This window comes from Onychomys torridus, chromosome 12 (assembly GCF_903995425.1).
Source record: "Onychomys torridus chromosome 12, mOncTor1.1, whole genome shotgun sequence".
NCBI lineage: Eukaryota > Metazoa > Chordata > Mammalia > Rodentia > Cricetidae > Onychomys > Onychomys torridus.
In genome coordinates this window covers 29098171-29115509 of record NC_050454.1, presented here as the reverse complement: position 1 = coordinate 29115509, position 17339 = coordinate 29098171, and the positions used below count along the sequence as shown (strand labels likewise).

The window sequence follows — 17339 nt, the reverse complement described above, 5'->3', positions numbered from 1 at the left end:
TTGTGCCCCAGGTCAGCCCGGAGGGAACGTGTACTCACTGCCATCCGTCATGCTGCTGCCCTTCTCCTCCATTTCCTGTTTTACCTTTTCTAATTCTTCCGTAACCTTTTATTGAAAACAACAAACAACAGCAAAACAACCTTCTGTGAGTGCTGAATGTTCATGAACCTTGAAATGTTTTGAATGCTGTATTGAGGAAAATCAATTTAGATATAAGGAAATCAAACATTAAGAATATTCAAATAAAAGATTATGTACGCAGAACCACAAAGCTTTTCATTTTTTAAGAACTGTTTATAAAACACTGGCAAATTACTTTCACATTAGCTTCCTCATGCTGCGTTATTATAGAATGAAGATCAAGTTGTTTGTAGTACGAAGCCCTCAAACTGTGCAATTATCACTAGCATTTACCATATTGCTCTCCAAAAATTAGTTATTAATAAATATAATGTTACTAGAACCCCAATTTGGTTTTCTAGGATCTTTCTTAATAGTATAGTTATTTGGAGACCACATTACCTTTCCCTGTCTAGGCCAGTAAAAAAATGCTTATATCCTATGATGAGATACAAAAGTGCTCTATTGCCTTCTCCAGGCCAGGAACTCTGAACTCTAGAGATGTGAGTGCTGTCACAAAGATTTCAGATGAAGCTGCACTTGATATCAAGACACACCACTGCAGGCAAAAGTCTACGTCAGCAGTATAATCTCTAAAATTATATAGAAAACATAATCTCTGAAATTTGAGAAGTTGTTTTTACATCATCTAGGGCTATGCTGTAATTACAGTAACTTAGTAGGCTTTATTTTTATCACTCTGGTGAGTAAAACCTTCCCAGGGAATAAAGTGCTCGTCCAGGCAAAGCAAATTAATTTCTCCTAGGCACCTGAAACATCACAACTGGGGACAACGACCGGCTCCAGAGGACTAAGTGGTCCCTGGACGCCCTTCCAGCGTTCATTTACCCCACATTAGTGAGTGCTTTCCTTCCAAGGAATGTTTTATTTGCCTAGAAACACAACAGGACTGGAGTCTAAATATTTCTAATGTTAAATGTTAAAATAAATATTTCTGAACTGCTTTTTATAAGAGAAACTCAATTCCTCCACCAAAGCTTATGAAAACTGTGCTGCTCTGTAAGTCTAGATCTTAGTCTCATACTGGCTTCTGACATAGCTGTAAAGTCTTTGTACTTTTGAATCTCATCATCTCCCATGAAAAATGAGAGTATGTATCAGGTCCTTCTTCTCTTGTAAGACCAAGGGAACAAAATGCAACGGCATTGCAAATATTTTATAAGTCCTGAAAGAAGAGGTTTCCAGTCTTCTCGATAGTGGATAGAGTTATCCTCTGGATCACACACACGATTAACAGCAATCACTGACAATAAGCTTTACATCTCAAAGCACCACATTAACACCAGCTACAGACTCCTCCCATGGTGCTTTGTCTACTCTTCTATTATTAATTACTATGTTAAATAAAGATTAGGAAGGTTATCAATGTGCTCATAATAGGAGCAAGTTTAATGATTAATTTAATTCAGCAACTTTAGACGTCTTAAAGAAACAAGAGAAGGATAATTGGTTCACTTGTTAGGGGACTTCTAAAGCTAATGACTGCAAGTTGGGAGAGGAACGCATTGGAATCAGAAGTATTCAGGCAGTGGGTGGCTGTGCCTGGCTCGGGCCCAGCTGACAGGTGACATCATATCAGGGTGCTGGTGTACCTCAGACAGGAGTCTCGTCCTTTCAGTCACTCCGCCATTCCCCTGCTGGTAGCGCTCCCTTGCCTGAGGAGGAGAGAACACTGTGTTTAATGACAAATCTCCAACATGAGCAGATTACTTAAATAGGACCTCTATGTGCGCGCGGTTTCTGCATGACACCCCCTTATTTGTGAATACATTTATGAAAGTGACATTTAACTGTAGTTATTTCATGTCCTTATTAATAGGGCCATGCATTTAAGTGAAGCACTATAATATGATGAACTACTGCAGCCTTCCCATGGCAGCCGAGTAACTTGCATGGGCACAGCTGACAATAAAAACTGCCCTCCACCCTTTCTCAACACTCTGGGAGGGTGACTCTCGGTCAATCTAATTTGTGTGCTATGCAAGAGAAAATTAGTTCTAAAAAGAAAAAAAAATCAATCAAAGTAGAGTATGAAGTTCAGCAATTAATAAGGATTAATAAAGTGGATGATGGTGCAGCCAGCTAGAAGATGTTCTCAGGAACTAATCTAGCGATCAATTATTCAATGTTAGTGTTAGATACACAGTGGTTTTAACCAGAGGGCATTTTTAAAGGAAAAATGCTCATGAATTCATGTATATATAAGGGAATAATGAATTCAAAGAGAATATAATAAACAGTGAAAATTATTTTCAACTTGATCTTTGAGAACTTCTGAAATTACCAGTTATCTCAAACTTAATTTCATTTTATTTCTACAAGTATTCTTTAAAATTATCATTTGCTGACAATTTCATAAGTGTCCATGCAATGCATTCTGATCGTTTTTACCCTTACTGCCTTCTCCTAGCCCCCCTACTGCTGAACCCCTTATTTGTGTGTATTCTTACTAGTCTAGCTTAAGCTAAGCACATATGGGATTTTCCTTACACATCCCAAAGAAAGCTATGGGATTCCATGGTTATTTTCAAAAGCTGGGGATTTTATTTTTTGATCAAAATTCTAAAACACTGAAAGATTGAAAAACCAGTTTCATCTAATTAATTGTCTCTGAATTGATCTTGCTTTTGTGTTCCTTAGTCTGTAGCTGTACGCCATTGTGGAAAGGGCTGTTTCTTCCCTTGGGTACATGTAAATGCACACTGTTCTTTCTCCTACTTTTACAGTGAATTAGGGACACTCAGAAATGAAACAGCATCCTGACTCTCTCTCTCCTTGTTCTAAGTCATGATCACTAGCAACAAACCTGTATTCTTTGATCACTTCACACTTGGATACAATGTATTTAGATTATATCCATCTCAAGCTCTCCTCCTTTCCAATTTCACAATTTATGAACAAAATACATTGTTTTAGGGATTAGGGTCATGAATTGGAATAAACCCCTGGAAAGCATTCCTAAATTACCTCACTCAGCTGGGCCTGGGCCCCACGATATTCTTGAACCAGGTGCTCCAGTTGATTGTTGATGTACTTTTCTCGGCTACCAATCTTCTCCAGAGTCCGGCTAATTTCATTATGGAGCTTGTCCAAAAATCCCTAGAAATTCCATGATATTTTAGTAGATAAAAGAATATATAAGTTTTGCAAAACTGATAAAAACAAGTTAAATATTCTTCAATACACTCCACAAATGATCAGTCACGTCTGCAAAAGATGACAGTTTGAAACTTCAACAGTAAACAAAGTTTATGATTAGAAACACTTTAATCACACCACATTTTTTTTTTTTTTTAGGAAGCCAGAGGTGATGGTTCAGTTCTGTAATCCAAAGACCCTGGAGGCTGAAGCGAGGGACCTGCACCTGGACCCTGTCTCCAGAAAAGAAGAACCCTGGCTGTGTTAGCCACCTCTTGTCCTCATGCATACCTAAACACCTACAGCTTATGTCGTTGTAATAAGTTGTATGTAGACTTCAAAGTCAAAGTAGCCAAGGAATAATATGACTTAATGAAGTCACAGTTCAAAGCTGATAGGAATATCACAGTTATAAAAAGAGTCCCAGATCTGCAGCTGGTCTAGCCTGGGACCCATTGCCTGGCACTCAAGCTTGCTTCTTTGTGGCATTGTCTAAAGATCCCACTTCTGCCATGGAAACAAGGCTGGGAGACCTACAAGTACCCATTGTCAGCCTGGGGTGCATGCAATATTGGGAATCAGGAGAAAGACTGATTTGTGTCTAAAACATCGACTAGATAGATGTGTGTAATATGTGATATCCATATATGTATTTAAAATACAAATGGATTATAGGAGTATAATACCATGTCTGACTATAAATAGCTTTTATATAAGTAGCCTTATTTCCTTGGTGTAGGCACTAGGGCTGTGAAGATGTAATGTGGTCTATGCAATTAATCATCTCCTGAAAGATAAGGGTTATATCTGTTCTCCTTTCATGTTCTACCACAATAGATCTAGATGAGGAAATCCATGTTGATTTGTCTGAAGTAATTCACATACCTTGGTTTCCTTTAGAGCAGATTCAATTCCACTTTTGTGCTGGTGCATTTGGTCAACGTGGATCCTCCAGTCCTGTTAGTATAAGCACACACAGGAATGAAGTGAAAGACACCACATTCTCTCCTTTCACCTGTCTGTCGGTTAGCTGCATTCTTTATCCTCATTACTTGGTAGCTGTCCTATTTCAGGTGGCGGAGTCCTATATATAGCTTGCAATCAGAGTGTAAAGAAGCATGCATAGGGCACTTTAGGATAAAAGGTCCTAAGTAAATGTAAATTATTTTATGTGTTCACAGAGTGATATCTGGTAATTTGAATACAAATTATTCCTGCACTGCTGGTGGTTAATATTTATGACTACCCATCAAAATGAAAAAAATCTAATTATTAGCCAAGAAATACTTGCTTAAGCAGTAACGATTATGTTTGCCAGAAGCAACTATCAACTCTTTACTCAAATATCATGTATCAAAGATTAGTTTGTCTCTTGGAAATGAAAATAGGCTTTTTCTTCAGCAAGACGTCTGAATTCCGTTCTTAATAAAGGAAGTCTATACTGATTACTAGAGCCCAATGCTACTGGCCTCATTTTAAATTGATGTCAACTGTGTAGTCCCCTAAAAAATACCTTCAAAATATTTCAGTTTATATCATTATAAGTAAACACTTTAAATGACTTCAGAAATACCAATCATGAGAGGTAAATTGAAGTAAGTGATGGGACTAGGCTATTCTCAATCTCATAAATCTGCTTGCATAAATTGACAGGCTTGCTTGCGCTATCTACAGAACTTTCTGAAAGAAAAAAATTAAATGTGAATAGTTCACTCTACTGACTTTTTCACTTTGAAACATGCTGATGGTAACAGGGTGTAAAATGTCTTGGGTGCTTCAAACTTACCAAATATCAAATTATAATGTATCTAAGCTGCAGAGACCCCCAAGCACCTCATCTCACACTCCTCATCCCCCACAAAAACAAGCAGAGGCCTGGCCTCAGGAGAGGATGCAGCCAAGGACATGTGCATAGTAGTGTAAGTTCCTGCTTGATACATCCTGCCAGTTCAGGGGTAAGGGGACGACACCTGTCACGTGACACTAGTGAGGATAGCAAAACAGAGAACAAAGAAGCACTGTCCTTTTCTGGATCTTTAACAAAACATCTCAAAACACAAGGGCTGGAGAGGACCTTCAAGGTAATCTCCTTACCCATTTAACAATTAGGTAGCTCAACATTGCCATTTTAGAGTCCAAAGACCTCATTAGCACCCAGGTCTGCCTGTGCATATCTGGCAAAGGACAAAGTCCTTTCCACTAAGCAAGCAACTCTGGAAAAGAGGGTGCAGACGCAGGAGACGGGCATCAGTCAGTCCAGGAAAACCTCCATGGAAAGAAGGAGCCTGATGACTATCAGATTCATTAGAACAATGACAGCACAAATTGGACTCCAAGGGGGAGGGAGTAAGTATAATGAAAACACATTATATGAAATTATCAAAGAACAAATAACATTTGAAAAGAGAAACTGTGATCCAACACTCCCGAAATTATTTGTATACCTTGGTTTCCAAAAAGCTTTTAATAGTCTTAATGAATACCAAGATTAAGTATGTATACATTTTTCTCTTTACCTATCACTCTATTTCTGTCTTTGTGTGTTATTCTCCAAATAAATGTATACAGAAACACACACACACACACACACACACACACACACACACACACACACACACTTTTATCTATCACACACATGGTCCTAATTTGTTATAGTGGAAATATTTAAGATAGTATGTGGTGTCCTTTTTCTACCCAGAATTATACACACAAATATATTTCTGCAAGCATTGACATTCAAAATATTTTGAAGTCAGCAACTTGACTCATCCATGTTAATTATGATAACTTACATTGATATAAAACTCTATAGAGGAGCTGGAGTTTCTACGGCGCCTTAAAGCACAAGTAACATCTCAATAGGATATATAAGAGGAGAGGAAGGTGAGGTTGAAAGAATGACACAAACAAGAAAAACATAAGAAACATGGTAGTGTAGGCTGGCTCAAGTATAAAACACAGACTCTGGAGTGGGAGGCAGAGAGGCTTGATCACGAAGAAATAAAACTGAAGGGGCGGAGTCAATTGTTTCAGGGCTTTGTTCCTAACAAGTGAGGAGTGAGGCTTTTACCACGTGGACAATGGTACACTGTTAAATGTTGCTGGTCTGAATTTTAAAGTCAAGTCTGTGCTTTGAAAAAGGACCCACTAGAAAAGCAAGATTCGGAAGGCTGGTGGGAGACCAGTCGGGAGGCTGTGCAGTGGTCCAGTCGGGAGGCTGTGCAGTGGTCTATTCGGGAGGCTGTGCAGTGGTCCAGTCGGGAGGCTGTGCAATGGTCCAGTCGGGAGGCTGTGCAGTGGTCCAGTCGGGAGGCTGTGCAGTGGTCCAGTCAGGAGGCTGTAGTCTAGTCAGGAGGCTGTGCAGTGGTCCAGTTGGGAGGCTCTGCAGTGGTCCAGCTCACACAGATTTGAAAGAAAGAGAGGGATATAGCCAAGGAATTTGGTTTTGGACTTGTTAAATTTCTGTAATTTTTATAGGCAATTAAAGTACAACACTAGTCATGATTTAGAATTATCTGCCAGAAAAATCCAAATACATGTCTTTTTAAAATCTCCATGGACACATTTACTGATGAACACTGATTTTTAAAGAAAACAAACAAGGCTTTAAAATATTCTTATCTTTTAATCCAGAAATTTTAACTCCAGAAAATATTCCCACCCCAAACTGGAAACACACATAGATTCATGTACATGTTTTCTGTTAAAGTAAAACACCAGAAAATAATGTTGCTAATTTTGTATCATTCATTCTACTATTACAAACAATGCACACCGTATAAAACAATTCTTATAAACTTCAAAACCAAGCAGAACTTAGCAATACACTGTTGAGAGATACACTGAGGTAAATACACCCAGAAAAGTGGGAACCGCCAAGAACAGTCCACAGACTTGAGGATAGTAGTTAGCATGGATGGGGAAGGAAATGATACAGAAGAACACACAGGGAATTTCAGGGTGCTCAAGTCAGGAAATGGGCTGGCTTTATTTTTGAAATCTGAAAATCTGTATTTTCATTACATATACATTAATATGTATTAAATGATAAGTTCATGTCCCTTTAATGATTAGCAAAAATGTATGCTTACTAGCATTTAGATAATAGAAAACACAGCCCCCAAAGACTAAGTATTTAAATGATTAAAAGTTAGTAATATATGTGTTTAAGTATATATATTATGGTTGTGCTTGTGTGTTTTTACATTAACATACAGGTTTGAATATAGAATAATTTGTTTCATTTTTATTCTTTAATTTTTTAAAGCTTTCCAGAGAATTTTATCACATTAATTGCCCAAGAAGTTCCTGCAAAGGTTTTAACATAGTTATAATGGGAAGTAAGTGTGATTCTAACTGTGCCATTTAAAAACATGAATATAAAGGAGGGAAGGCACACATCTGAGAACCGACAACTGAGCTAGCTGAAAGCTTTACAAAGGTTTGTGTGGTAAGAATGGAGAAGTGATGGGTTTTAATGATACGTAAGGACTTGAAGCCTACCTGGAGTCTCAAAATAAGTAACATTAAAAGGAACTATTCAACAGGGCTAGCAATTCAAACATTGGTGAAGAATGCATTAAGTTGCAGCCACTTTAATGTAACTTTACATATTTGAAGCACAAAGGTTTGGAGAGATAAGTAGATACTGTCTTCTGATCCATTTCTCCCTTCTCTACACAGTTTAGTGAGACTTTCTGGCTTGTAATTGTAGGAATGGACTTCCCTGCTCCACTGATAGTCTTGGCTGTGTGATTCTTTTTCAGTGGAATGACAGACTGTATAGAAGTTAGGAGAGGTAGCCACCTAAGAGTGCCCTTGTCCTATCTTTCAGCCAAGACAAGGAGGCTGTCTTACTCCGATGTCTTTTAGCCTGAGCTTGGGACTGAGAAATTCTCACTAGAATTAATTGGCAGCTGACCACACATCAGCAAACATTATCTGGAGCCAGGATGATTGCTATTGTTATGGTAAGCCACTGTGGTCTGGGGCTGTTTGTTGCAGAGGAGACAACTACATACACACTTTACAGTGAGAAACACTAGGAGTCAGGTAGGCTACAGGAACTTTCCAGTGTTCTGTCTGGATAATGTATTTCCAAACCTTTGGATTTTCAGAAGTCGTATATGATTTTCTTTGTGATCAAACAGACTGCTATGGAGTTTATAAGGTTGAACTATGGCCTCTTTCTGTTACATATCCAGTGAGTACTGTGAGCTACTGGAGTCTACTGGCCTTCTATCCAACATGCTCTGAGTCTACTGGCCTCCTATCTGACACACTCTGAGTCCACTGAGTCTACTGGCCTCCTAGCCCACATGCTCTGAGTCTACTGGCTTCCTATCCAACACGCTCTAAGTCTGAGTCTACTGGCCTCCTATCCGACACGCTCTAAGTCTGAGTCTACTGGCCTCCTAGCCTCTGTGCTCTGAGTCTACTGGCCTCCTAGCCTCTGTGCTCTGAGTCATGGTTTAGTGTTCTTTAACCATTTATACTGTCTGCTGAAGGTTTCACTTCGTTTCACAAACTTTCTCTCTCAATGGCATGGAGAGCAGTAAGGATCCAGCACACCACTTCCTTCAATTTGCTTCTATTTGCAGTGTTTATGATTGAACCCTGGGCACTGAGCATGCTGAGGACTAACCATTCATCTAGAGTCCCAGTTCCTTAGGCTTATTATCTTTCAAAATCATTTCATAAAAAATCTCCTATAATTCTATCACTTGTGAGGATCAATAACAAAGGTATTCTTAGCATTTTCCTTCTCCTCACTCTGAATTCTTTGGCACTAAATTATATTCCAAATCTCCTCCTTCCAGAAGTGGAGAATTGTGAAGAAGTATGTCTAGCTGGTGATTTATAGAACAACATACAATCAAAATGGATGTGAGCTAGCTGCAGCTATTAGGTAGCTGTGAGTCCACAAGGTTGTTATCACCTGACTGGTCTCTTTTGCATATGCAGATTCAGTTTAGTGTCTTTTTCTTTTCTGGGAGGGTAGGTAGGTAGTGGTTCCAACCCAATGACTAAAAGCTTCTCTCTGAAACTATGGGGTAAGGGACTCAAGGATTAAACAGTTGAGTTAAGTGTTCCTTGTATGTCTGTTGTATAAGTTGCATTAACATATAACTCGTAAAATGTTGTAAAATATTATTTTAAGGTGTGTTACTTTTTTTATTTTGCATTTGTTTAACTCTGTGGAGCTGTGTTACTATGCCTGTCTCTAACACCTGATGGTCTAATAAAGAGCTGAATGGCCAATAGCGAGGCAGGATAAAGGATAGGTAGGACTGGCAGGTGGACAGAATTAATAGAAGGAGAAATTTGGAGGAGAAAGGACATAGCCAGAGAAGGAGGAGTACTCTAGGGGCCAGCCACCCAGCTACACAGCCAGCCACAGAGTAAGATCAAGATTCACAGAAGTAAGAGAATGGGAAAAGCCCAGAGACAAAAGGTAGATGGGATAATTTAAGTTAAGGAAAACAAGCCAAGCTAAGGTCAGACATTTACAAGTAAGAAAAGCCTCTGTGTATTTGTTTGGGAGCTGGGGAAAGGCCCTGCAAAAGAGTAGAAAAAACAAACAACAGTGAAATGTTTGACTCTCCCTCCCATGTTAAATCAAGCTGGAGCTTCTGTGCTCATGGGCAGACATAGTGTTAGAGTCTGTGACACAAAAGCCAAAGCAGGAGCCTTCCGTGTGCTGGGATGCATTCTAGGCACCACACAGTAGAACTTACTAGTTCTTGGGGTCTACTGGAAGCATTTGCTTCTCCCCTCAGAGGAGGAGAAGCTGTATCTTGAATCACTACTTCATAAGGACAACAATGTCACCTCTGTTCTGCCATGGGCCTCATTTTCTCTTCTGTTCTCACTGTCTCTACCCTGGATCCACTGCTGATAATTACTAATGAAATCTCAAATCAATGAGGCTTTGCAGTTGCAGTTTCATAAATATAAGAAGTGTGTATTAGGGCTCCTATAGGTTCTATTTTAGACAGTTACCTCATTTTCCCTGTTCAATTTCAATTTCTCTAGATGTTTTCATAGTTACTGTAGTGTATAAAGGAAGAAATCCTGTACTCCAGCTCACAGGCTAGGAAACAAACTGAGGTTGTTTGATTTTCACAGTTTATCATTAATTGAAAAGGAAACCAAATGTCCTTTTCTGTCACAGATTTTCCTTTATAAAGTAGTCACTTTCATTTTCTTATCCTGTCCCCAGTTTCAAAAAGAAAAACAGAGGTTAAAATAATAACTCCCTATTCAAACATGAACACCGAATGAAATCATTTTCCTATTGTTTGGCTAAAGTATAGACACTGGAGAATCTTACTGCTTCTAATCTGTTCCAGATGAACAAACTAGATCACCCTGCTAGGACTATCTCTAACACAAAATAAACAACTCACAAAGATGGATTATGGGACTTTCCTACAAATAAATGAGCTTCAGTAGATATGTATGTGTGTATATACATATACATAAATAAGTAATACATATACACACATACACATAAATATATAATACACATAGACACATGCATAGACATAATGCACATATAATACACATTCATACATATACATGTCTACATAGTACAGAATACACGTATACACACACATATATATATATTCATACACACATAGCACATGGGTGCACACCACATGTATGCATTTTGGTGACTCAGGAGGCTTTCTGCTGCTGCCTTGCTTTAGTGTAGATTAGGATCTCAACAGTCACAAGGGTCCTATAGTCTCTTTAAGTCTAATAAAGATAACCACAATGTTAACAAGCATTACATTTCATATATGTAAGCATTATGCTAAGAACTACTGGAATCTCAGGACATATATTTTGTCTAGAGATTCTATTGAAATGCAGATATCAAGACTTGGCCACTTTTAAGTAGAAGCCCTGAGTCACACAGGTAAATCCATCATCAAGCTCAAAATGACATGGACTATCTAACATAAATTTTCCAATGAAAAATGCACTAAGATATAACTCAAATTTTAAGAGGACAGTGGGTAATCATGACTCTAATCTCCTTTTTTGTAATTTATTTAACTTTATTTTTAATTTTTTTTTTTTTCATGGGATGAATTTATTGAGTTTTTGCACAGATTTGGTGCCCTCCCCTTACTTCAGGTCTTTTTTTTTTTTTTTTTTTTAATTGTCGAATGCTGTTTATTGAAGGAGGGAGGAGGTCTTAAATACAGGCTTACATTACAGCACAATGGGAGAACCTCAGAGGGCAGAAGTTTGCTACTGATATTTTATAATCTTGCATCTAAGCTGTTAATGCCCCATATGCAGGATACACAGACAAGGAACTTCCCTTAAGCATTCAGGAGGGTGGAACCCAGCAGGGAATTAGCATAGGGAGGATATCAAGGTCAAGGGCAGCAAGCAAGGCAATAGTTACTCAAAATGGGGGGGGGGGGGGGGGGGCAGGGCCCTACAGGTCCCCCCTTTTATTTGTGGTAAGATTTGCATCTTCATAGCTTCTAAAGTCTCAAGCCCTGGGGCTTGATTTCTAGGAGGCATTAGGAGGGGGTAGAAACTTGAAGTGGGGCTAGAGAAAGATGTTTGGGTCACTATGTGCAGGCCCTTGAAAAGGGTAGTGGGACCTCAGCCTCTTCTCTCTCCCATGTTCTGACCATGAGGTGAGCTGTTTACCACACTTGTAAAACAAAAGTTAAGCATGATGTGCTGCCACCCAGCAGTAACAGGGCCAGCAGACACTCTGGGACTGTAACTCAAATGAGCCTTCTTTCTATCATGCTTCTGTTAGCATAAAGGCAAAGTTAACACGGTTTTTAATATTTGAAAACTTACAAGAGTTAATCTATATATTAACTGTCCTAAAATGAATTTTAAATGTTCACAGGATCAACAAATAGAATTAAAAACATTCTCATTAGGAAATATCCAGACCCAGATGGCTTGAACAGTATATTTCCCAAACAGTTAATTAAATAGGAAATAACAATCATGTACAAAGTCTATTGCAAAGTAGAAAAAAAGAAGGGGTGGAAAGTGGGAGGAAGGAAGGGACGGGGAGGAGGTGAGAGGAGAGGAGAGGAGAGGAAAGGAGAGGAGAGGAGAGGAGAGAGAGCCAATTTGTTTCTCGAGGCTCATATAGCATTACATTAAAACTTGACAAGGGTACCAGAAGCCAAAACCAGCCAACCAAGCAACAACAAATTATAGATCAATACCTTCTATACCTTTTATAAAAGAGTTATAAATATACTAAACAAAAAAATTACCAAATCAAATGTAGGAATGAAAAAAAGCTAAAGATAATAACAGTATGCTCAAATTGAGTTTGTGTTTGAATTTATTTCAAAATACAAGATGGGTTTCATACTCAAAAATTGGTACTTAAAAGAAAGGGTGACATCTGCAAGTTAGAAGCGTGACATGTTTTCCTCAACACAAAATGGCCAAAAATAAATAGATAGATAGATAGATAGATAGATAAAGAAATAAAGCAATCAATCTTTTAGTCTACAAGAATATGAGGAAGATTATTGAAGTTCAGTAGTGATGTGGCAGAGATGTGGCCTTAGAAAGAAAGGGACAGAGTCTGTATCAGTCACCAAAAACCTCGAACCAAGAGGGACTCCACATGGCAAAACTGGGTAAACAGGAGGCCAATATAATTTCCTACTAATACCATGGACTCTTGAAACATTTGCTCCTTGAGAAACTTGCACTCATCCCTCAAGTTCTAGCAGAGTTTAGGGAGCAGCTGGGGACACAAGCTCCTTCAACAGCCTGGAGAAAGAGTTTAGATCATGTGTCTTTCTCAAGCTGCTCTACAGAGAACCATCCTGAGATGGTAGTACCTTTGACACTAGAAAGTGGCCAGAGGGAGAGCTAGACTCAGGTACCAGGCAGCAAGTTTATCTCCATTCACCTGATCACAGCTTTTGCAAAAGCTCCTCTGCAGCCCTTGAGAAACAGTGGGCACCCTCCCCCTTAGGCCGCTAGTGTGGTCCAGCCAACACTTTGTTCCTGCTGCCAAGGACCACCAGAATGGCCTGATCCTCCATTTAGCATGCATACATTAATATTATAGGTGCTCTATCTCTGCTCTTGAACCTACTGTATCATGCCTACCTGAACCTGTCTATCCCTCCTTTCCTCTGTGCATCCTTCACAAAGTGATGGTTATCCCAGCTTCACTGATGTGTACCATTCTGAGATCACTTAGCTAGACAGGCAATCGCACAGACTCCTGCAGCTGAGATCACTTAGATACTTACAGGCATTGCCAACACTGATTACAGCTAAAGAATATTGACAGTGAGTGTACTACTGTGTCCACCTGAGACACAAGTCAATGTACCATACACAATTGATATCATAGGACATGCTGCCAAGAGAAAGCCTTTTGCTATAAAAGCCCTCATATGAGTTGACAGAGTCAACAGATCTGATGCACAAATAACATATGTACAGTATGAAAAAAACAAGGTTAAATCATGCCTCCAAAGAAATACAAATTAACTTTCTAGCAATGGACCCTAAAGAAAAAGGAATAGATGAGTTATTTGAAACAAAAAACCAAAAAAACCTAAATGATATCTTTAAAGGAAGTTCAGTGAAATATAAGAAATTTGGAAAGTTTAATCAAGCAAGAAAAAGAACTTTAATCTGAACAAGACATTTAGCAAATATAAAGAGATTACAATAAAATAAGGTATAATAGGCTGGGGAAATGGCTTGATGGATGCCATTGCAATCCTATGCCTATTATGCCTATGCAAGCATGAGGACCTGAGTTTGGATCCTTAGCCAGTGCTGTGCACATAGGCACTAATCTGTAACTCCAGCGCTAGGGCTGCAGGTATGTGAGTAGAGACAGGCAGATCATAGAGGCTCGCTGGCCAGCCGGATTAGCTGATGTAGTGAACTCCAGCCTCAGAGCAAGTCTCTGTCTCAAAGGTTGTATTCATGTATGATTACATGCACATATTTATGTATACACACACTATTCACCATGATCAAATGAAATCTATCAAAGCAGCAAGATGGCTCAGTGGGTAGAGATTCCTGCTGTGCAAGCCAAGTCTGGTTACCAAAGTTGGATTGCTGGAACTCATTAAGTGTGCATGGAGAAAATCAACTCCATACAGTTGTCCTTTGACCTCCAAATGCATACTGTGAAAAAAAAGCTCTGAGTGATGTGGGTAAACACAGCATCAGTGGTTGTCTAAACAATAGCTGCACAAAATCAAGACAGTCAACATCCTAGCATGGATGAGGGAGGACAAGGAAGCCTCTACCTCTAGCCAAGTAGGCACTGAGAGTTGATAGCTTATAAAAAAAAAAAAAAAAAAAGGCGAGTCAGTTTTCAATAGGGTGTCGTCCATGGTAGGTTGATCAAGCTTCAGTGAAAGTCCCCACAACCATGTGCTGTGTAACCAGGTACTCAATGAGTTATTAAAAAATAAACTGAGACTGAAGTTGAAAGGGGCACGTGGTGGGGGAAATCCAGAGGTTGGAGCAATGCATAAAGAAAATGTACATAATTACAACAGAATGCTTTGTAGCATTAACAGGAATGGGGCTTTGGCATCTGCAGTAATAGTGATGGAATAGAGGACATTATGTTAAGTGGAATAAGCCATTGCATTAGTCAGCTTCTCATCAATTTGACAAATGACTCAAGAAAAATCAACTGAAGGGAGAAAGCGTTCTTTTGCCTCATGGTTTTAATCCTTGGTTGGCTGTTTTCACTGCTTTCAGACCTGTGGCAAGGTACAAGAGTCCACTGGGGACCTTTGAACACACACACTGTGGAAGTGGAAACAATTGTTGTACAATCCGTAGTGTGTGCTGTAGTTGACTTGCTTTAGGGAATGTGTATAATCACTAGTAATGTTTCTTTGGGAAGTTCCTTTTTTTCTGATTATTCTTCTCATTGTAGAGAAACAGTCAGCCATGAACACAGTGGCACTCAGAAGGAGCACAGGTATCTGGAGACCCAGAGTTCTCAAGGTAATATCTTGTTAGTTAAACAATCACCTCTAACTGCGCAGAGGTTATCCTTACTATCATCTGCTACTAAAGAGCCTTGACATGTTAACCAAGAACTATCATTCATGGCTATCCCATGCTGCACTTCTTTGATATGAAGTAGACAGACCTTGTTGAGGGCTTACAGGCTTCAGAATGCCATGTCCAGAGCAGAGATCTCACAAGGCAAATACTCACAGGTCAAGTTAGAAATCAGCATTGATATCCTGTGATACTGAGCAACTACTGTGAGAACTGATGACTAAGCTTGCCACTTGTTCCAGTTGGTTTGCCTGTTGTGATAAACATCAACCAAAAGCAACTCAGAGAAGGAGAGGGTTCAGTTCATCCTACACTTCAAGGGTTCATCAGAAAGAGAAGCCAGGGCGGGAACCCACACAGGAACCGAAGCAGAAACCATGTCAGAAGGCTGCTTATTGAATTGTTCTCTCAGGCTTCTTGTGATCAGACAGCTTTCTTCTACACCCCAGGACAGCCTTCCCAAGAGTGCCACTGCTCAGAGTGAGCTGGCCCTCCCAAATCCGTCAACAATCACAGCAGTTCTCCATAGACCAATTGGCCACAGACCAATCTAATCCGGGCCATCCCTTGAGACTCTCTTCCCAGGTGACTTGGTTTTGTGTCAAGCCTCTAACAATAGTTCCACCCAAGTTTAAGAATCTGCTGATCAAAACTTAGATCTAAGACTGACATTCAACATCCTTCCAGTAAACAAACCAAAAATATCTGTCTTCTACATTTGTAAAGAAACAAGAAACATAAACCATTTCTTTGATATAAAGACAGTCAAAAATAATGAGATAAAAACCACATGAATAAAATTTTGGTCAAACATTAAGAAATTTCAAATAAAACATAGTAATAGTGAGAATGACTCTAACATGGCTGATTAGAAAAATGAGTCAAGCCAATAAAAACTACATTTTGTCAGGAGGTCCATGTGACAAATGGTTTCTGCTTCAATTCATATTTTATATTAAGCAATTCAAGGGAAACATTAAATCATACTTTACAATAATGAAATATTTAGGCAGTCTAGACATTTTAATTATAATCAATATATATTAATTCTCTGCTCTCAATCACAGGTGTCTATTTGAGGTCTGCGGGCAGTGAGGCATTATGCTCTTGCCTTTGCAGTATTAACAAAGCATGCAGTTTTCACTGCTTATTTCCTGGTAATCAGCATTCACTGCTGATGCTCTTTAGTTACAGCTAATGGTAGTCACTACGGCACAAACATTCTTCTGCTTTAATTTGTGATACATGGGACCTTTACCTGATCCAGTTCAAACATTTCTCACACTCAAGGTAAACAGAAAGGAAGGCATCATCAGCCATGCTTAAACAAACAATATCCAGGGTGTTCAGCAAGAGGACCACAAAAGTAACTTAGGATCTTGTGTTGATTAGGGAGACTGGCTTTGTCTCCACTCCTTCGCTGTATTATTCAGTATAATTTTAAGCACAATAGACCTTTCCCACCACGTGATATGTATCCATGATACACATGCAACAAAGAAAATACAAAACCAAAATCAAACAGCTGACCTTGCAAACACAACTTCCAGTGCACAAAATCCTATCTTGTCTGAAAGAATACAACAGTCTCAAAGAATAGCCGCTTTGTGCAATCTCTTTTGAAGAATGCTTGCTATAAAAGTCCATCAGCGAGTATTTTCCCTCGTTCTGAGATGATGTGGCAGTTGAGTAATCATGCAGGCTGTTCTAAAAATGTATGTGTGTCTAGTTAATTTAGGCAGTTTATTTTGATAGCATTCACCTCTTTTTGATTATAGCAGGTGTTTCAAGGATAAATTTACTGAAAATTGTATTTTGTTTAAACAACAGCAGCATGTACATTTATGGCCCTGTTATATTAAAAAGCATTTATTGTCTGGCAGCAATAGATACAATTACAAACATTTGTGACAGTAATTGGAGCTATTACTCCTGCATGGAGCCTCATGAAGATCAACTTATTGCCACCTGTATTTACATTTGATGGTATA

At 39.0% G+C, this 17339-nt stretch overlaps 1 protein-coding gene across 1 annotated transcript in view; it reads right to left on the bottom strand.

The window, feature by feature from the left end:
* Window positions 1-17339, bottom strand: part of Ift57 (intraflagellar transport 57) — a 57077-nt gene that overhangs the window by 1563 nt on the left and 38175 nt on the right. The window contains exons 7-10 of the mRNA XM_036203645.1: window positions 4165-4236; window positions 3109-3240; window positions 1734-1796; window positions 39-105 (exon numbers count right to left, since the gene is read on the bottom strand). Coding sequence (XP_036059538.1) covers window positions 39-105; window positions 1734-1796; window positions 3109-3240; window positions 4165-4236 — 334 coding nt within the window. The remainder of the gene's footprint in view (window positions 1-38; window positions 106-1733; window positions 1797-3108; window positions 3241-4164; window positions 4237-17339) is intronic.